Source organism: Nesoenas mayeri (genome assembly GCF_963082525.1).
Source record: "Nesoenas mayeri genome assembly, contig: SCAFFOLD_35, whole genome shotgun sequence".
Taxonomy (NCBI): Eukaryota; Metazoa; Chordata; class Aves; order Columbiformes; family Columbidae; genus Nesoenas; species Nesoenas mayeri.
The window spans coordinates 504,359-525,677 of NW_027659961.1; the positions used below are offsets into that span (position 1 = coordinate 504,359).

The following is a 21,319-nucleotide window of genomic DNA, read 5'->3' on the forward strand; positions in this document are numbered from 1 at the left end:
CAGTCGGGTCAGGAGAAGGTTTCACAGCATGCCTGTCTGCTTTTCTTTCCTTGCTTTGTTTTCTGGTAGCACTGCAGTGTCCTTCCCTGTTTCTCCATCTGTCCCTGGTGCTCTTACTCTCTGGGGTTGGGGTGGGCACGAGTATCAGTTTTTGTTCTGACAGCAGTTCAGTGGATCTTGCCTCACAGGTGTGTTCATGGAAACCAGATACCCAAGCTGCATTTTAAACTGTGATGAACTGTTTTTCTCAGCTGGTAGAAAGAGAGAATTGGCAGAAAAATCCCATCATTAGGGAGGGGGTTTTCCAGGAGAAACAGTCTGTTTATTTTCCTCAGAGAACTCTCCCCTAACTTGTCACTGTCCTTTCCTCCTTGCACAGGTCCCCATGACCAGAAACAGCCAATGTCCAACAGCAGCTCCATCACCCAGTTCCTCCTCCTGCCGTTCACAGACACACGGGAGCTGCAACTCTTGCACTTCGGGCTCTTCCTGGGCATCTACCTGGCTGCCCTCCTGGGCAACGGCCTCATCATCACCACCATAGCCTGGGACCAGCACCTCCACACCCCCATGTACTTCTTCCTGCTCAACCTCGCCCTCCTCGACCTGGGCTCCATCTCTACCATTGTCCCCAAGTCCATGGCCAACTCTCTGTGGGACACCAAGGTCATTTCCTATGGAGGGTGTGCTACACAACTCTTTCTGTTTCTCTTTTTAGCTTCAACAGAGTATTGTCTTCTCACCAACATGTCGTACGACCGCTACGTTGTCATCTGCAAACCCCTGCACTATGGGACCCTCCTGGGCAGCAGAGCTTGTGTCCACATGGCAGCAGCTGCCTGGGCCACTGGGTTTCTCAATGCTCTGCTGCACACGGCCAATACATTTTCACTGCCCCTGTGCAAGGGCAATGCCCTGGGCCAGTTCTTCTGTGAAATCCCCCAGATCCTCAAGCTCTCCTGCTCACACACCTACCTCAGGGAACTTGGGCTTATGGTGGCTAGTATATTACTAGCATCTGGCTTTTTTGTGTTCATCGTGGTGTCCAATGTGCAGATCTTGAGGGCCGTGCTGAGGATCCCCTCTGAGCAGGGACGGCACAAAGCCTTTTCCACCTGCCTCCCTCACCTGGCCGTGGTCTCCCTGTTTCTCAGCACTGTCATGTTTGCCCACCTGAAGCCCCCCTCTATCTCCTCCACATCCCTGGACCTGGTAGTGTCTGTTTTGTACTCAGTGGTCCCTCCAGCAGTGAACCCCCTCATCTACAGCATGAAGAACCAGGAGCTCAAGGATGCCCTGAGGAAACTCATATCTTAGTTTTTTTCCGAAGCAATAAACTGCCCATCTGCTTCTACACAGGAGTTTTAATATAGCTAATTACAGGCTCACCCTGTCATCTGGATTTTCTGTTCTTATGAGTTGTTTTCTTATTGTGATGATGTTTTCAGCCTCTTTCTAAGCCATTGTCTGATTTTCTTTTATAGCCACTGGCTGTTTAAATGAGGAACAGTACACGTCTTTTCTCTAAACAAAATAAACATTCCTGTAGTGACTTCTTTTTCACTATATCCTTCCTTTTTGCACGTTCAGGGACAGTTCCTGTGATGGGTGAATGGTAAAAGAGTCCATCATGTCAGCCCTGCCAGGGAACAGCAGCGCTTGTTCTTCCAGAACTGTTCTGGTTCCACTCCACACTCTCCTTCTCATCCCTGGTGTTGGTGCAAGGCCTGAGTGCTCTGGCAGCTTGGTCACCATCCTGCTGTGTGTCCGTGCTGTGGGTGCAGGCAGGGACAGGCAATGGGCATTGCTGTCACAGAGCTGGCCTCACAACAGCCTTTCCAGATAGAAACGTGATCTCCTATGGGCAGTGCATGATGGTTTATATCTTCTTGCAAAGTTTCTCTCAAGCATATTCCTACAAAAGTCACCCACAGATTAAACCCCAGAGTACAGCTGAACAGTGTGTGTGTGCAGGGCTGGCACACAGCAGTGTCCTCTCACAGCCAGGCTCCTGCCAGAGACCTGCAGGACCAGCAGAGCAGGGGCTGGGCTGTGCCCCTGTGCACTGGACACCCCGTGGATGGAGCCCCAGGTCAATCACCATGGACTGGCCCCTCACAACCACCATTTCCAGCACTGGCCTCTCACCCACAGAGCTTGTTCTTCCCTCCATGGATGGACACTCAATGAATAGTTCAGCAGTCTGTGCTGCTTTGTACAGATGAAATGTGAGCACGCACATCACAGATGTGAGGTGACATGAACACGAGTGAGTACAAACACCATCAACTGTTCCTTGGGATTCCATGAAAACCTGTGGCACACACGAGGTCCTGAGGTCACTTCCTGTTGGAAGTAACACGCCATGGGAAACTGCCTGAATGCAGCACTGGGTTGTGCTTCCTTAATTGAGCTCCCCGTGTCCATTCCACATGACGTGGGACATCGCACATGAGTGCAGAGCAGGTGACACACCACAGGGCTGAGGTGTCTCCCGTCCTTTGGGAGTGGCAACAAGAGTCCAGAGGGACACTGTGACTCCTGCCTCTGTGTGTAAAAGGGACAGACTCTGTCTCTGAGCATCCCTGGGTGCATAAGCAGTCCATGAGGTAGGGTCACTTGTGGATGCTTGATGAAACCCTGACATTTCTGTGTGTGACTCCAGGAACAAACTCCACAGACCCACTGAGATTCATCTCAGCTGCCTTGGACAGGCTCATTGCAAGTGCTCCAGTCTGCTCTGTCACCCTTGCCTGTGATTCTGGGTTGTGCTCTCAAAAGTAAGACAAAGTCTTAAGAGGGTTTCCGAGGTCTTTGGAAAAAGCAGATATCGAACCCATCTGCATGAAAAGCATGGTCAACCTGCCGCCATACCCGGAATTTTGCAGGGTCACAGACATGGTGTTTCTTGGTGTCCTAGTAGCCAGATCAGTGATCTCTGGGCTGGAGAATCGGCAACTGGGTGGGAAGTTGGCTGGACAATCAAGCCAGATGTCATCAGCGGTACAAAGTCCTCTGTGCAGCCAGTTACTAGTAGCATCCGTCAGTGACCAGCACTTGGACCAACACTGTTAAACGTCTTTATTCTCCCTCTGTGTGATGTGACGAGTGCACTTTCAGCTTCTCTGTGGATGATGCATAGTTGTGAGGAACCCTTGAACAACCTCGCCTGGTTCACCCTGCCTGGAGCAGGAGAGTGAGACAAGTGAGACAAGGCCTCTCTTCAAACCTGAAGTTACTCTGAGATTCAATGAATCTTTCCCTTGGAGAGGATTTTGAAGGCAGAATAGGCAGAGGAAGAATACAAAGAATAAAAGACAGAAAAAAAGTTCTAAATGTTGTCAATAAAAATACAACAGTTCCTCTGAAGAGTGTTTTTCAACGCAAATCTCTAGTAGGGAATATATTTGATAAATTTGATTAAACAAGTATACTTTTATCTGATTGGGTCTTGGCTCATAAAAAAGGTGATGGATAGTTATGGTATTATGAGTTCAGTTGTGTCTCAGACGCTCATAAACCAATCAGAATCCTGTGGCTGTGAAGGGAACTGTGGGGTGAGTTCTGTGTCTGGAGGTGACAGCCCAGCAGCAGGGACATGGCTGGGAAAGAACCTCTGCCTAAGTCTGACAGATCCTACCCAAGAAGAGATCTTGGAGACAGGTTGTCATATCCATCCCACTTGAGAACATGATGGGACAGCAGCAGGGACATGGTCATGTGTACCAGAGAAGCTGATAGGCCAGCAGCACTCATGGGATTTAGGAGATCATGGTGAAGTGACTTCTCTCTGGTGAAGTGCAAGACGACTAGAAGAATAACAGGTTGGATCTCTGCTTGATTGGCAGTTTCTGAGGTTGTAAAACTTCCAAAGTAGTTGGAAAAAGCAGCAGAGAAAAAAAAAATAACAAAGCCACCAAGTGCAGATTGGGAAGTGGAGAATGGATATCAGGAGTAAGAAATGTCACTGGAAGGGCAGTGCTGTGGTTCAAGAGGTGACCCAGAGGGAGCTGGATCAGCCCATGGTTTGTGTTCCAAAGAGCAGCCGGTGAGGGTGCAGACACAGCAGTGAAGGTGCAGAAATGCTGGGTGAGAGCAGGTGGGAAGCGAGATGGGTGTCTGCAGCCTGCAGGGAAAGAGGGGCAGGGGCAGCACCATGTAGAACAGCCTGTGGTGGAGATGGCAAAGGGCGCTGTAAGGCTGGAAGGGACCCACAGAACCCAGGTCTGTGTCCCCTTGGCCAGGGCAGTTGTCTCTGACACTGAGGCCCAGGAGCAGACATGTTGTCCTCATGGCACTGGGGCCTCGCTGCCTCCTTGCAGCCCCATGGGGAAGCTGGAAGTTGTTGTCCCAGTGTTGTCCTTCCCTGGGCCTTGCACACACACATCCCACGGTCCCAGGAAGAGCCCTGAGCCGTGTGTGAGGGACACGATCCCCCTTCCCATTGCCTGCAGGTCATGGCTCCTCCTTTCTGCTTCAGAAAGCAAACCAAGGGGTTTCTGAGCATCAGAGCTGAAGAAAAGACTCACAGGAGACCTCATGGTGGCTACAGCTTCCTCACAAGGGGACAAAGAAGGGAAAGTTCTGTGGTCTTTTCTCTGGTGACCAGTGACAGAACCCAAGGGAATGGAAGAAGGGTGTGCAAGGGGAGGTTGAGATTGGACATGAGGAAAAGGTTCTTCCCCTAGAGGTGCTGGACAATGAATAGGCTCCCCAAGGAGGTGTCACAGCCCCAACCTGACAGTATTCAAGAGACTGGACAATGTCCTCAGACACACGAGGTGACCTGTCGGGTGTCCTGTGAAGGGACAGGAGTTGAACTCCATGATCATGTGGGTCCTTCCAACTCAGGACATTCTACGATTCTATGAAACACTAGGTCAAAAGTCCATGTTTTCATTGTACAGATGAGATGTAAACACACACATCATGTGCATGTCCAGTGTGTGCATGTGGTGAGATGAATCCAAGGGAGCACAAATGCCATCAGCTGTTCCTTGGGGTGCCATAACTGTCAGTGGGACAGTTTGGGGGTCTCTTCCAACCTGTGTTATTGTAGGATTCCATTAATCTTTTCCTAGGAGATATAAAATGCCCCAGAGTAAATACAGCAGCTCCTCTGAGGAACGTTTCTCCACTCAAACCCTTGATGGGAAATCTATCAGATACATTTGATGAAAGCAGCTCAGTTTGATCTGCTCACACAGTGGACCACAAGGAGGGTGATGGTGGGTACGATGTCATGTGGTCACTTATGTCTCAGGAACTCATAGTCCAGTAGGTCACACACATGAGACGAGCAATCGGGCCCAATCAGCATGGCGTGATGAAAGGCAGGTCCTGCTTGACCAGCCTGATCTCCTTCTGTGACAAGGTGACCGCTGAGCAGATGAGGGAAAGTCTGTTGTGGGGAGTGAATCTGCCACATGGGCTGTGGGTGTTGTGTCCTTAGACTGCAGTGAAGCCTTTGACACCGTGTCCCACAGCATCTCCTGGAGAAGCTGCAGCTCATGGCCTGGATGGTGTATGTGCGATGGGTAAAGAACTGGCTGGAAGGCATTTTGTCCCCTAGAGCCATTTGTCCCCTTCCTGTTCACATGGGCATCCCATGAATGCATCACTGCTCTACCCCAGTGTAGACAGGCACAAGGCCGTCTCCACCTGGAGCTCTCACCTCATCTGTGCCACTGCTTTCTACAGCAGCCTCATCATGGACTGTGGGATGCACAGAGCAGCCCTTCTGAGACAGTTTGACAAAGTCTTTTTTCTACTCCATCCCCATATCCCTGCTCAATTCCCTCATCTACAGCTCAAGGACCAGAAAGATTGGGTGCAAGTGGAGCATCGAGAAAAATGGTCAGGAAAGCTTTGAGGTGCACAGAGAGCCCATCAATATGTTGGCAAGCTGCTCTCTCTGAACAAGCTCAGAAGACCAGCACAGCATTTGCTGTGTCCCAGAAACTCGCCTGGAAGGTTGGGATACGCAGAAAAGGTTTGGTCTGGGAAGGGACAGACAGGGGCTGGTGGAACTGGCTGGTGTGACCGTGAGACGTCTCTCCAACACCTCAGAAAAGTCCTGGCTCTCAGGGAGGCTGCATGGTCCTCTGGGAAAGAAAACAGCAAAAATGACTTATCATGGAATCGTAGAATAACTGTAGTTGTAAGAGATCCTTAAGATCCTTAAGATCCTTGAGGCACTAAACCATGTCCCGAAGAGCCCCATCTATCTGTGTTTTAAACACCTTCAGTGATGGGGACTCCACAACCTCACTGAGCAGTCTGTTCCATTGCTTCAAAATCCTTTCCCTGAAGCATTTCTTCCTAATATCCAATCTAAACCTCCTCGTGTGCAACTTGAGGCCATTTCCTCTTGTCCTATCACTTGCTACTTGGGAGAAGAGACCAACACCCACCATGATAAAACCTCCTTTCAGGTAGCTGTAGAGAGTAATAAGGTCTCCCCTCAGCCTTCTTTTCTCCAGGCTAAACAGCCCCACTTACCTCCACTGCTCTCCGTCTGACTTGTTCTCCAGACCCCTCACCAGCTTTGTTGCCCTTCTCTGAGCTCACTCCAGCACCCCAAGGTCTTTCTTGTAGTGAGGGGCCCAAAACTGAACACAGGATTTGAGGTGCATCCTCACCAGTGCCAAGAAGAGAGGGATGATCACTTGCCTGGTCCTGCTGGCCACACTATTCCTGATGCATGCTGGGATGCTGGGGTCCTTCTTGGCCACCCGGGCACACGCTGGCTCATACTCAGTCACTGTCCATCAATACCCCCAGGGCCTTTTCCATTGGGCAGATTTCCAGCCGCTCTTCCCTGAGCCCGTAGTGCTGCCTGGGGTTGTTGTGACCCAAGTGCAGGACCCAGCACTGGGCATGAAATTGAACAAGTCCAAGAGCTGGATTGTTCACCTGGGATAGAGTAACACTGAGTGCAAGTGCAGACTGGGAGAGAGCGGCTGGAGAGCAGCCCTGCAGAGAGGGATCTGGCGTGATGGTTGGCCACAGAGTCAACAGGAGACAACAGTGTCCAACAGCAGTCAAGACAGGAAACGGGATCCTGGGGTGCATCAAACACAGCATGGCCATGTGGTCAAAAGAGGTGACTATGCTGCTGTATTCATCACTAGTGCGGCCTCACCTTGAGTTCTCTGTGCAGTTCTGGGCCCTATATATTTTTACAAAAAGGACGTAAAGGTCCTTGAATGCATCTAGACCATCCCCAAGCCCATTGGAGGCCCTTAGGAAGAGGTCCTCTCTCCAAATATCCAGCCCAGCTGGTTGCTGCCTGAACAACCAAGAGAAACTGCCCCTGGACCCTCATTCCAGACCTCATCTCCTCCACCCCACACAGACAGTGCTCTCCCCCTTGGCACTGAGGTGGTTCCAGGGACCCAAGAGACACCTGTAGGAGGAGATATTGGGTAGGGATATGGTGTCCTTCAGTGCTCCTCATGGTGCCTCCTGCTGGGCTTTGTGCCACTGGTCACAACCCTCTGAGCCTGGATGTTCAGCCAGTTCTCAGTGGTGCTGAGCAGGAACATGCCCACGAGCACATTGGGCTGCACTGGGGGGAGCGTGGCCACCCAGACAAGGGCAGTTATTGCCCATCGTGACTCAGCACTGGTGCGGTCACATCTGGAGCCGTGTGTCCCAGTGTGAGGTTCCCCATTCTGGAGGAACGGGAGGAGCTGCCGTGTGGCCAGAGAAAGTCTGGGTCACGTGTGGAGATGTTGAGAGACCCAAACTTCTTTAGCCTGGTGAAGGGAAGGCTGAGGAAACGTGCTGGTTTTACTGAAATTGAGTTGATTTTCTTCATCCATTTTGAACCTCTCTACTTCACAGCCAGTACAGTCTTTTGTTTAGATTTACTATGAGAATAATGAGGTAACGCTGTTTCTTCCCTGGGATAGAGTTCATTTTGTCTTTTAGCAGCTTTACAGTGTTTGCCATTTGCTATGAAAGGAATGTCAGAACTCACTGATATCTTGCCTGTTGTCAAGGAAACCAAGCACTTCCTTGGCCATCCAGACACAGATGGAAATTAGCAGGAGGGGACACAGACAGGACAGCACCTGGATTGACATGCAGGCTGATCAATGACATATTCCCTATGATTAGTGCCATGCTCAGTCTAAAGCTGGAGCCAGCTTTTGGGCTTGTTACATCCGTTACTTTGGGTTTTCCAGCTGGTTTGGTCAGTTCCATTCAGAAGTTTCATCCTGTCAGGAGTTCGATGTCAGTTCGGCCTTTTGCTGTCCTGCCATTTTGCCGTTGGCCTTTGGGCCTTTCTGCCTGTTGCCCTTTTGCTCTCTCTCGCTGGGATGGGCTATTCAGGACCAAGGTGCTCCCTTCTGCAGGATTGGCTGCTCCGTGTGACTGGAGTTACATGGGGGATAGCACTGAGCATATTTTCTTAATTTAATTTATCTATTTCTATTTAATTTACTTTGACTATTGTTAGTGAAACCAAGGACTTCTCTGGAGTGCAGCTGCAGGTGCAAATTTTTAGGAGGGGACACAGACAGGACAGCACCTTGCTTGACATCCAGGTCAATCAACAAGCTGTTCTCTACCAGTAGCGTCATGCTCGGTATAAAGCTGGAGGTGCTTTTTCCAGCCCGTTAGTTTTGGTTTTCCGGCTGCTTTGCTTAGCTCTGTTCGGAAGTTCCATTCTATTGGGAGTTCAGTGTTAGTTCAGTTTTACGATGTTTTGCTGTTTTTCAGTTGGCCCTTGGGCCTCTCTGCCTTTTGCACTTGTACTTTCTCTTGCTGGAATCAGCTGTTCAGGACCAGGGTGCTCCCTTCTTTTGGGCTGCCTGTTCAGCACAATGAAAGTTATGTGGGGGATTGCCCTGAGTGTCATATATTTTACTTTATGTATATCTTAGTATAAGCATATTATTAGCAGTAGCGTATTATTTTTATTGTCTTATTAATTTTTTGTTTAAACCCACAAGTTTCTCCATTCCCATTCAGTTCTCTCCCTTATCCCACCTGGGGACTGGGAGCAGGATGTGAGCAGCTTTCATGGTCTTGGTTGGTAGCTGTGGTAAAACCATGACAAGAAAGGGCAGTAGTAGCTTCAGAAATCTTGAAAATCACTTTCCAAGATGACACCTTTTATTTTATTTTATTTTACTATTTTTGGTAGAGGGAACAGCAAGAGAAAGGAAAATCATCAGAAACTGCAGCTCTGGGGGTCCAGAGTGGAGTCAGGATCAAGAAATGTCATTCTGAGCACAGTGCTGTGGTCACTCAGAGGAGTCTGGATCAGCCATGACTTTGTATTTCCAAGAACAGCTGGTGAGGATGGAGAGACATCAGCACAGGTGGGGACACACTGGGCTGAGAACAAGGTGGGGAAGCGCATGGGGTGTCTGCAGCCTGTGGGGAAACAGCCACAGGCCTGGGACAGTGCAGGATGGACCATGGTGGACATGGCCAAGAGCGCTGGCAATGCTGGATGTCCCTGAAAGTGCCACGGTCTTTGTCCCCTTGGCTATGGCTGATGTCCCTGCCAGCGAGGCCTAAGAGGAGACACATGGTTGTCATGGCCATGGCACCCCATTGCGTCCTTGCACCCCCAGGGAGTGTCACAGCATTGTCCTGCACTGGGCATCGCACTCCCCACAGCCCCAGGAAGAGCCCTGAGCCACACGTGATGGACAGGATCTCCCTTCCAGGGGCAGGGGCTCAAGGCTAGGCCATTGTCCTTCATCAGACAAACCAAGGGCTTTCTCAGCATCAGAGCTGCTGCACTTTGCCTTTGCCTGATGCAATCACTGCCTCCAATTATCTGCTCTAACGAGTTCCTGGGAAGGCTTTGTCAGTAACAGACCTCTGTGGGGCCCATTAATGCTTCAGTGTTCTTTGGAGTTTATTCTGACTTGGACTTGTTGAGCAGATTCTTCAGTCTGTCCTTGGTATCTGAGGTTCATAGACTCAGCACCAAATACGCCATGGGGCTCATTAAAACACAGAAAGCCCTAACGAGCAATGTTTCTTTCTGTATTTTTTTTTAAACCTTCAAGACTTATAGAATTAACTGGAGAGGTTTCAATGGGACACTTGCTGATGAAGGTTTCAAAGAAGATTTAATGAAGGAGGGTTTTTTTCTTTCCAGGGTATTTTCTGTCATTTCTCAGTGTGTAGAAGAAGTGACAGCAGCATTCTACACTGGACATTGATCCCGAGGGTCTCCTGGAGACATCTGGACAGGCAGGAGAACAGTCCCTGAGGCTGGACACTGTATGGATAACCTGGCTCCTCACCCCCACCCTCAGTCTGCCGGTTCCCTCATTGGCCACCAGAGATTGCATCACTTTTCCTCCATCAGACTTCTCCACTGAGCTCTGCAGGAGATGCTGCAGCTCCTGTGCACCAGCTCCACCTGCTCTCCTGTGCAAACACTGCACAGTTCAATCAACAGCAAAACACTTTCCTCAGCTGTGTGTGTAAGTGGATCTGATGAGGTCCAGCATCCACAAGGGACACCCACACAAGAACTGCTTTAGACAGAGAGACAAGAGAGGATAGAAATAAACACAATGAATGTGTTGACTGCCATGTGAATAGAATTCTGAAGAATGGGGCAAATTTGTAACTCCCTGAAGCTCAAAGCAGAAACCAGACAGTTGAGAGGCCACTGAATGACCAAAGAGCAAGTGGAGGAGAAACCTGAGAGCACTGGGAAGGGCAAACGTCCAGACAGTGCTGGAAAGTTGTCCTTGGACAGAGACATTTAATCAGGAGAGGTGGGAACTCCTGAATGATGAGGGAGATGAAATCATAGAGTGCTGGTAATAGAAGTACAGGGGAAGACCAATATTTCTTCTCCTACCCTTAGTACATCAGTCATCAGCTTCTCACCATAAACAGCCAGGGCCATTTTAGGGGCCCGGTGTACCTGAGGTGCTGGCCTGGGATTGGCATCTCTCACACAGGACCTGGGGAGACCAGAGCACCGTGCAGTGCAGGTGGAGCCTGGGCAGGGGTTGCCAGGGCATCTACACTGGCACCATGTGTTTGTGTCCCTGGAGCTGAAGACATTTGTGTCCTAAATCCATCCCAGTTCTGGAAAACTCTTTTCTTTTCAAAAAAAAAGAGACCACACCAAAGAAACAGAAAAAAAAGCATGTTGAGACCTTCCTCTGCTTTGGATCTTTGTTTTCAGTTCCTCTTATTTCAATTTTCATTCACATTAACTGACATCTGATGGGCCTGCAGGCATGAAGCCAAGATCACGTTGTGTCTTGCACATCGCTCCATGCCCTCTGAACCTGCCCTGCCCAGGACTCCTCACACGTTGCCCAGAGCGAGTCACACTGAGGTGTTGGCTGGTTCCCTGGCTGAGATGTTGGTTTAGATGGTCACCTACAGCACAGGTGGATCCTGCCCCATCATCGCCTGCTCTGCTCCAGTCTGAAACAGAGCCCAACATCACAATGGGATCATGAGAGAACTGAGGTTGAAGGGACCTCAGGAGTCTGCAGTCCAACCCGTCACCAACTGGGTCACACCAAGGTGTTCAAGTATTGATTCAATCAGAGCTTTAGCAGGACTAGAGAAGTGATCATCCCTTTGTACTGGGCACTGGTGAGGCTGCACCTTGAATCCTGGGGTCAGTTTGAGGCCCCTCATGGCAAGGAAGACACTGAGGTGCTGGAGAGAGTTCAGAGGAGGGTGACAAGGCTGGAGAAGGGTCTGGAGCACCAGTCTCACAAGGAGTGGTTGAGGGAGTTGGGGCTGTTCAGCCTTGAGAACAGGAGGCTGAGGAGAGACCTTATTACTCTCTACAGCTGCCTGAAAGGAGGTTTTATCATGGAGGGTGTTGGTCTCTTCTCCCAAGTAGCAAGTGATAGGACTAGAGGAAATGGCCTCAAGTTGCACATGGGGAGGCTTAGATTGGATATTAGGAAGAAATTCTTCAGGGAAAGGATTTTGAAGCAATGGAGCAGACTGCCCAGTGAGGCTGTGGAGTCCTAATCGCTGAAGGTGTTTAAAACACAGATAGATGGGGCTCTTACAGACATGGTTTAGTGCCAGATTTAGGTTATGGTTGGACTCGATGATCTTAAGGGTCTCTTCCAACCACAATTATTCTATGATTCCATGATACATCATTTTGTATATTTTCTTTCTCAGAGGACCATGCAGCCTCCCTGAGAGCCAGGACTTTCTGAGGTGTTTGGGCGACGTCTCACGGTCACACCAGCCAGTTCCACCAGCCCCTGTCTGTTCCTTCCCAGACCAAACCTTTTCTCCATATCCCAACCTTCCAGGCGAGTTTCGGGGACACAGCAAATGCTGTGCTGGTCTTCTGGGCTTGTTCAGAGAGAGCAGCTTGCCAACATGTTGATGGGCTCTCTGTGCACCTCAAAGCCTTCCTGACCATTTTTCTCAATGCTCCACTTGCACCCAAACTTTCTGGTCCTTGAGCTGTACATGAGGGGATTGAACAGGGATGTCGGGAAGGAGTAGAAAAAAAATTGTGTCAAACTGTCTTGTGAGGGCTGTTCTGGGCATCCCAAAGTTCAGGATGAGGGTCCTGGAGAAAACACTGGAATTAGTCAGAGGTCCAGGTGGAGAAGGCCTTGTGCCTGTCTACACTGGGGTAAAGCAGTGATGCATTCATGGGATGCCCATGTGAACAGGAAGGGGACAAATGGCTCCAGGGGATAAAATGCCTTCCAGCCAATTCTTTACCCATCGCAGATACGCCATGCAGGCCACGAGCTGCAGCTTCTCCAGGAGATGCTGTGGGACACGGTGTCAAAGGCTTCACTGCAGTCTAAGGACACAACACCCACAGCCCGTGTGGCAGATTCACTCCCCACGACAGACTTTCCCTCATCTGCTCAGCGGTCACCTTGTCACAGAAGGAGATCAGGCTGGTCAAGCAGGACCTGCCTTTCATCAAGCCATCTGATTGGGCCCCATTGCTCGTCTGTGTGTGTGACCTCACAGTCCTTTCCCAGCCATGTTCCTGTTGTTGGCCAATCCCCTGCAGAGGCAGAAGTGAACTCACAGTGCCCTCCACACCCATTGGTTCCTACTGGACAATGAGTTCCTGAGACACAGTGCCCACACGACATCGTACCCACCATCACCCTCCTTGTGGTCCAGTGTGTGAGCAGATCAAACTGAGCTGCTTTCATCAAATGTATCTGATAGATTTCCTATCAAGGGTCTGACTGGAGAAACGTTCCTCAGAGGAGCTGCTGCATTTACTCTGGGGCATTTTATATCTCCAAGGAAAAGATTAATGGAATCCTACAATATCACAGGTTGGAAGAGACCCCTGAACACCATATCTGTCCCACTGACCTTTATGGCACCCCAAGGAATAGCTGATAGCATTTGTGCTCTCTTGGATTCATCTCGCCACATGCACACACTGGACATGCACATGATGTGTATGTTTACATCCCATCTGCACAATGAAAACAGGGACTTTTGACCAAGTGTTTCATAGAATCATGGAATGTCCTGAGTTGGAAGGACCCAAAGGATCATGGAGTCTAAGTCCTGTCCCCGCACAGGACACCCCACAGGTCACCCCATGTGTCTGAGGACGTTGTCCAGTCTCTTCTTGAACACTGTCAGGTTGGGGCCGTGACATCTCCCTGGGGAGCCTGTTCAGTGTCCAGCACCTCTGGGGGAAGAACCGTCTCCTATGTCCAACCTAAACCTCCCCTGAGACATTTGTCTTCCGTTCCCTTGGATATTGTCATTGGTCACCAGTGAGAAGAGATCAGTACCTTCCCTTCCTTCTCCCACTGTGAGGAATCTGTAGCCACCATGAGGTCTCCTTTGAGTCTTTTCTGGAGCTCTGATGGTCAGAAACCCCTTGGTTTGCTTTCTGAAGCAGAAAGGAGAAGCCATGACCTCCAGGCAATGGGAAGGGGGATCGTGTCCCTCACACACGGCTCAGGGCTCTTCCTGGGACCGTGGGATGTGGGTGTGCAAGGCCCAGGGAAGGACAACACTGGGACAACAACTTCCAGCTTCCCCATGGGGCTGCAAGGAGGCAGCGAGGCCCCACTGCCATGAGGACAACATGTCTGCTCCTGGGGTCAGTGTTAGAGACAACTGCCCTGGCCAAGGGGACACAGACGTGGGTTCTGTGGGTCCCTTCCAGCCTTACAGCGCCCTTCGCCATCTCCACCACAGGCTGTTCTACACGGTGCTGCCCCTGCCTCTCTTTCCCTGCAGGCTGCAGACACCCATCTCGCTTCCCACCTGCTCTCAGCCCAGCATTTCTGCACCTTCACTGCTGTGTCTGCACCCTCACCGGCTGCTCTTTGGAACACAAACCATGGGCTGATCCAACTCCCTCTGGGTCACCTCTTGAACCTCACCGCGCTGCCCTTCCAGTGACATTTCTTCCTCCTCATATCCACTTCTCTTTCCTTCTTCTTCCCAGAGAGAAGTCACCTCGCCATGATCTTCTAAATCCCATGAGTGCTGCTGGCCTTTCAGCTTCTCTGACACACACGACCATGTCCCTGCTGATGTCCCATCTTGTTCTCAGGTGAGATGGACATGACAACCCGTCCCTCTTCCTGGGTAAGACCTGTGGGCCCTTGGGCAGAGGTTCTTTCCCAGCCATGTCCCTGCTGCTGAGCTGTCACCTCCAGACACAGAACTGACCCTACTATCCCTTCACAGCCAAAGTCTTTCCACTCAATTAAGAGTTTTGGAGACTCAACTGCCATCATAATCCCACACCCATCTATCCCCCTCCTTGTGGGCCGTGACCTGACTGGATAAAACTATGCATGTTTTATCAAACTGATCAATTTTATTTCCTACTAAAGATCTGAGAGGAGAAGCATTCTTGACAGGAATGTGAAATGTTGAAACCTTTTCTGTGTCCTCTCCTATCTCTTTTATTTCGTATTGTTTTAATTCTTCCTGGTTGCTCATGGTGCATTCGCTACCTGAAGTGCAAAGCCAATCCCACACCCAGAGATGAGATCTTGTTTATTCCAGAGTTGTGCAAGTCTGGATGCTGGAATGAAACCAGCACAACAGATAGAGAAGGAGCATCTATTACATACAAACCTTATCCCTACATTCAGACCCTCCCGGCAGTCCTAAAGAGCCAAGTGTTCACACATTAGCATATTGGTTACATAATCATTTTACCACCACACATGCTTGTTGAGAGAGGGTGCCGAGCTGAGCCTGGGGCTCCCATCCTGGGGATGTCTGTTTTAGTATTATAATGAGTGTAAAAGGAGCAAAGCTCAGCAAAAGGACACTTTATGTAACCGTCTTGAGACAGATGTTAAAACAAGACTCAGCCAATTGTGCAGGCTCCATAGTGTCTGTGCTGCAAGGACAGTATTCTTTGCAGGTTGTGATTAGGTGTTTTAAACGTCACTTTTATCTTTGTTAGAGCAGCAGACTGACCAAAACTGAGAGGATATACATATTTTAGGTTAGCGATTGCAGGCAGGATTCATTCTTTTAAGTGGTAAGGACTACATCTTCTGTCTTCAAATGCCTCTCCAATGTAAAGACTCATTGAACCATAGAATAACTCATGTGTGAAGAGAGCCCTGAACATCATCTTATCTCACTCTCCTGCTCAAGGCAGGGTGCACCAGGTGAGGTTGTTCTGGGCCTCTGCCCAGCTTTGCATCCTCCACAAAGGAGCTGAAAATGCCGTCCATGACATAACGAAGAGGCAGAATAAAGCCGTTCAACAGTGTTGGCCCAAGTACTCATCACTGAGGGATGCCATTAGAAACTGGCTAAACACAGGACTTTGTACCACTGATGATGTTTGGGTTTGGTCATGCTGCCAACTCCCCACGCATCACAACATCCACATCTGCATCTCAGATCTCACCAATCTGCTCTAAGGCACCACAGCAGACCATGTCTGACGGGAGCCTGGCTGTGAGAGGACACTGCTGTGTGCCAGCCCTGCACACACACACTGTTCAGCTGCACACTGAGCTTTGAATCTGTGGGACACTATTGTAAGCATATGCTCGAATATATAAACCATCGTGTATTGCCCATAGGAAATCACCTTTCTCTGTAGAAAGACTGTTGTGAGGCCAGCTCTGTCACAGCAGTGCCCATTGCCTGTCCCTGCCTGCGCCCACAGCACTGACACACAGCAGGACGGTGACCAAGCTGCCAGAGCACTCAGGCCTTGCACCAACACCAGGGATGAGAAGGAGAGTGTGGAGTGGAACCAGAAGAGCTCTGGAAGAACAAGCGCTGCTGCTCCCTGGCAGGGCTGCCAGGATGGGCTCTTTTCCCTCCTCCCATGAACACAGGAACCATCCCTGCAGCTGCATAAGGCCTTGCAGGAAGGATATAGTGAAAAACAAGTCACAAAAGAGCCCTTTATTTTGTTTAGAGACAAGGAGAGAACGGCTTCACATTTACATAACCAACAGTTATAAAAGAAAAGCAGACAGTGAATTAAGAAATGGGATGACAACATTATCACAGTAATAAAACTACCAACAACAACAACAGAAAATCCAGATGACAGGTTGGGCCTCTAATTAATTACTCTAAAACTCCTATGTAGAAGCAGATGGGCAGTTTAATGCTTCAGGAAATTGTAAGATATGAGTTTCCACAGAGCATCCTTGAGCTCCTGGTTCCTCATGCTGTAGATGAGGGGGTTCACTGCTGGAGGAACCACCGAGTACAGAACAGACAGCACCAGGTCCAGGGATGGAGAGGAGATGGAGGGGGGCTTTAGGTGGGCAAACATGACAGTGCTGACGAACAGGGAGACCACGGCCAGGTGAGGGAGGCAGGTGGAAAAGGCTTTGTGCCGTCCCTGCTCAGAGGGGATCCTCAGCACGGCCCTCAAGATCTGCACATAGGACACAATAATAAACACAAAACACACAAATGCTACTAATATACCAGCCACAAGCAACCCAAGTTCTCTGAGGTAGGAGTGTGAGCAGGAGAGCTTGAGGATCTGGGGCATTTCACAGAAGAACTGGCCCAGGGCATTGCCCTTGCACAGGGGTAGTGAAAATGTATTGGCCGTGTGCAGCAGAGCATTGAGAAACCCAGCGGCCCAGGCAGCTGCTGCCATGTGGACACAAGCTCTGCTGCCCAGGAGGGTCCCGTAGTGCAGGGGTTTGCAGATGGCAACGTAGCGGTCGTATGACATGACTGAGAGCATAGAATACTCTGCTGTGATCAAGAAGGCAAATGAAAAGAGCTGTGCAGCACATCCTGAGTATGAGATGGCCCTGGTGTCCCAGAGAGAGTTGGCCATGGATGTGGGGACAATGGTGGAGATGGAGCCCAGGTCGATGACGGAGAGATTGAGCAGGAAGAAGTACATGGGGGTGTGCAGGTGCTGGTCCCAGGCTATGGCGGTGATGATGAGGCCATTGCCCAGGAGGGCAGCCAGGTAGATGCTCAGGAAGAGCCAGAAGTGCAAGAGCTGCAGCTCCCGTGTGTCTGTGAACGGCAAGAGGAGGAACTGGGTGATGGAGCTGCTGTTTGACATTGGCTGCCTGTGGGCATGAGGACCTGTCATAGGAGGAAAAGATAGTGAAGGTTTAGATGGGACTTTTCTGGGAATAATCAAAACCATTTCCCACAGACCCTCACACCCTGTCACACAAAGAGACACTTTTCTTTTTCCAGGAGAACGTCCTGGCTGGAGCCCTCGTCGTGCTTGGTGAGTGTGCAATGAAGAGCAGGGTCTCTGCCCAGGGGCTCCTGAGGACTCACCCTGACCCTGTGTGATCGGGTGGGCAGGGGCCAGTCCTGGGGTTCAGCTTTGTCAGCTGGAGCCGCTCCTGGTGCAGAAGGGACTGTCAGAATCTGTACCCCCAGGCCTGAGAAACTGAGTTTGAGAGGTTTGGCGTTTCTACAGCTCCTTCTGCCCTCCCACCCTGGGGAGTGTTGTTGGGTGTCAGAAACCCTCAGCATTTCTGCTGCACTCAGGGAGAACAGAGCGAGTCCTGCGAGACCAGAGGGTGCCTGTGAGTCAGTGCAGAGTGAGGGCAGCTGCTCTGTCCCTCTGTCCTGCTCCAGCTGTCCTGGGCTGGCACCTTTCTGAGATGGAGGCTGATCACACTCCCATGTTTACCCTGAAGAGCCACCAGACACTGCTGAGAGCAGAGGGATCCACCTCAGACCATGACAGGTCTCACACTTTCCTAAGGTCTCAGCACAGCACGTTTAACCCAGGACACACACAGCTCATTACCCAGCCCCACAGACTGCATTGCCCACAGCCCACAGGTCAGAGCAAAGCTGGGACACGTGTGCCCATGGACACATCTGCAGGAAAGGACCCACAAGATCAGGCTATGACTCTGCAGCTGAAACTGCCATCCCCAGAGAGCCTGACAGCAAGAACAAGATCCCAAGAGCAGTGACCCAGAGCAGGGGAGCAAGAAGGAAAATGCAGTGAGGGTGGGGGTGAGAGAGGCCAGGGCAGAGGCAGCCGGGCACTCAGACAGCGTCCCCCTTCCCCAGCTGTGCAGCCACCTCCCAGACACCAACAGTGCCTGGCAGCTGCTCTCAGCCCCTGTGCTCTGCAGAGGAACTGCAGCTCTGGCTGCACAGGAGCTGCTTCATGCCTTGGAGCCCCCGGCCCTGAGGGCAGAGGCTTTGCTGAGTGGGAGAGGAGGCCAGGGGGCTGCTCACAGGAGGGATCTGACCTGCAGGGGATCATATTGAATTGTCTGTGTTCTCCCTCCCACAATATATCTGGTTTAGATTTCCTCTCCTTCCCAGATTATATCCCTGCTGCCTGGAGATTCTCCCCTGGGAGGTGTTTCCCTGTCCATGTCTGTTCCCTGTCAGTGCTCACAGACCATCCCACCCTCTGTGCCCTCCCCCTGGCCCTACAGATCCTGCCTGTTCACAGGCACTGCCTGGAGACATCTTCCTGTTTGCAGGCTGGAAAACAGGACAGGTCAGACTAAGTGTAAGGTGTCCAGTAATTGTGATGCGGGTTCTGCATAGGCAGAGGAGAGGCAGGGCATGCCAGGATTCTCTTGAAGACCTACTGCAGTTCATGTGTCTCAAGTATTTCTTTAAATTTAAGAACAGCCTTAATCACTACCCATTTCCCAGGTTAGGATACTGAAAACACAGACTCAGGGAGGTTCCTTATGTTTATAGTATTCTTTGTCTTCTTCTTCTCCTTGAAACGTCCTCTTGTCAATATTCGGGAATGAGCTGGAGCTGTGAGCAGCCCCGACCCACGGAGAACACAGCAGCAGAAGGACCCTGCCCTGCCGGGGGTCGCTCCTTCCCCCCACAGCTTCCCCCTCAGTGTTGCTGGGATATCCCAGGCAGGCTGAGCGCTGACCCTGGCAGGCGGCAGAGTCCCTGCCCGGCACAGCCCTGGGGTGCAGGGACCCTGCTCTGCAGGACAGCCCTGGGAACCCCTGCCTGCACATTGACATTTACACCTCACAGCCACCCTGGGGAGAACGCAGCATTCACGTCTTGTCACTGACAGTGCAGAAGGCAATCCCTGCTCTGCAGCACATCCTCCCCTCTGATCAGAGAACCTCTGAGAGCTGTACTTACATCTCTCGCAGGCTCTGCAGTGTGACAGCTTTCTGAGATCCTACCATGATTTGCAGATGCAATGACCTGCAGCCACAGGCTTCATATCTGAGAGGATTTCATTTCCAGTGACCTCTCAGCATCCTCCCAGCCCAGACTGAGTTTCCCTCTCTCTGCCTGTCTCCTGTGCCCTCGATGCTGCAGGTAGAGCCCTCAGCCCTGCTGCGTGTGCAGAGGAGCTGCTCCTGGGCAGAGCTGTCTCTCTGCAGCACTGCCGCTGCCATGAGCTCCCTGTGTCCCAGGAGCCCAGCCCAGCTCAGCAGCACAGGAGCAGCCCATGATGTCCCTTTCTCTGTCCCCTCTGGGCTCCTCCAGGTGTCCCTGGGGCTCCAGGGGCACATCCTTTCAAACAACCTGATGCAATCAGTGATGTTGATTCTCTCTCCTCTGAAGAGACACATCATTGTGTTCTTTGTATTAAACAATGAAATCGTATGAGAATCAACTTTTCTTGTCCCATCATTAGACAGGACACCAGGAATGTTACAGAAAAGGATCTAATTCCTCCAAGCCGGGGGAGGAATATCTTCAGTTGAATGAGTTCAGGCATTTTATCCTGGTTTTATACTCCCAGGTCTAGAGAGACATTCATCAGTCTTTGACCATGTCATGTCTGTGCTCTGATTCAAAGCCTTTGCACACATGGGCTCTTGGACACTTGGTACCAGGTTTCTTGTGCAGGTCAGAGCTGGGCTGGTGCCACAGCTGGGGTGGTTCAGCCCAGATGTGAGGCCATGTCCTCAGCCAGGGACCTGACTGGGGAGCTGGAGCTGTCAGTGCTGCAGACAGAGCTGTGACACGGATGGAATGAACTGCCAGACAGGGTGGCAAGAGTGAGTTCATCTGGTCTCAAGGACAGCAGCCTCCAAGCACAGCAACAGTCCAGATCAGAACTCAGTCCAGACCTGTAAGAAGATTCATGGGCCCCATAATGAGCTGTTACTACTGCAGGAACAGTTAAAGGAGAAACACAGACACTGTGTGGCCACTGATGAATTTAATATGTGAAACAACTGACATTCTCTGTACCTCTTGTTCTCCTTCTTCACCAGCAAGGTCTCCCAGGCCTCTGTGACTTGAGACGGGAATATGGAGAACAACCGGCAGTGGATGGGGATCAAGTCAGGGTCACTGGAACTAACACAATCATCTCCAGTCTCTCCAGGGACAGCAGGGGCAGCATCCCAGGAGCTGGGACAGCAGGACCATGTCACAGTGAGGCCACTTTCCACCATCTTGGAAAGCTCATGGAGACTGGGGGGACTCCCTGAGCACTGGCAGCTCTCACACAGTGTGTGTACTTTTCAAAATGGCCCATGGGTGAGCAGGGGAACTAAGGGCTGTGCCCCAGAGCATGGCCACTGGGACCCCATTTCTGGGTGTCTGGAAGAGAAGGTGACGGAGTTTGCCCAGGGCAGGTTGTGCCTGTCCATCCTCTTTGCTTTCTGTGAGGACGTGGGGTAATAACGATGGTCTGCTACGTGAATGTCAGCAAGGCATTCAGTGTCATCTCCTGTAGCATTATTGTGTCCAAGGTAGGATATTATGGTCTGTGTCAGTGTGTAAATAGATGAGTAATAAGCCAAGTGACCAAGATGTGTTTGGATAAAGCCCTGAGCAATCTGGTCTGACCCTGCTGTGAGCAGGAGTTTGGTCAAGATACCTCCCGAGGTCCCTTGGAGCCTGAATAATGCTGTCCTTCCTTCCCCTTCATGTTTTCAGT

General features: G+C 50.8%; 2 protein-coding genes across 2 annotated transcripts; one reads left to right on the forward strand and one right to left on the reverse strand.

Annotated features, from left to right (window-relative positions):
• Positions 1-402: 402 nt before the first annotated feature.
• On the forward strand, positions 403-1,317 carry LOC308052552 (olfactory receptor 14J1-like; the record flags this gene model as incomplete). Its single annotated transcript, XM_080364626.1, has 1 exon — positions 403-1,317. The coding sequence occupies one exon, from the start codon at positions 403-405 to the stop codon at positions 1,315-1,317; it is 915 nt and encodes a 304-aa protein (XP_080220752.1).
• A 15,262-nt stretch (positions 1,318-16,579) lies between these two features.
• LOC308052553 (olfactory receptor 14J1-like) lies at positions 16,580-17,512 on the reverse strand (the record flags this gene model as incomplete). The annotated part of the gene is made up of 1 exon (XM_080364627.1): positions 16,580-17,512. The coding sequence occupies one exon, from the start codon at positions 17,510-17,512 to the stop codon at positions 16,580-16,582; it is 933 nt and encodes a 310-aa protein (XP_080220753.1).
• Between the last annotated feature and the right edge of the window lie 3,807 nt (positions 17,513-21,319).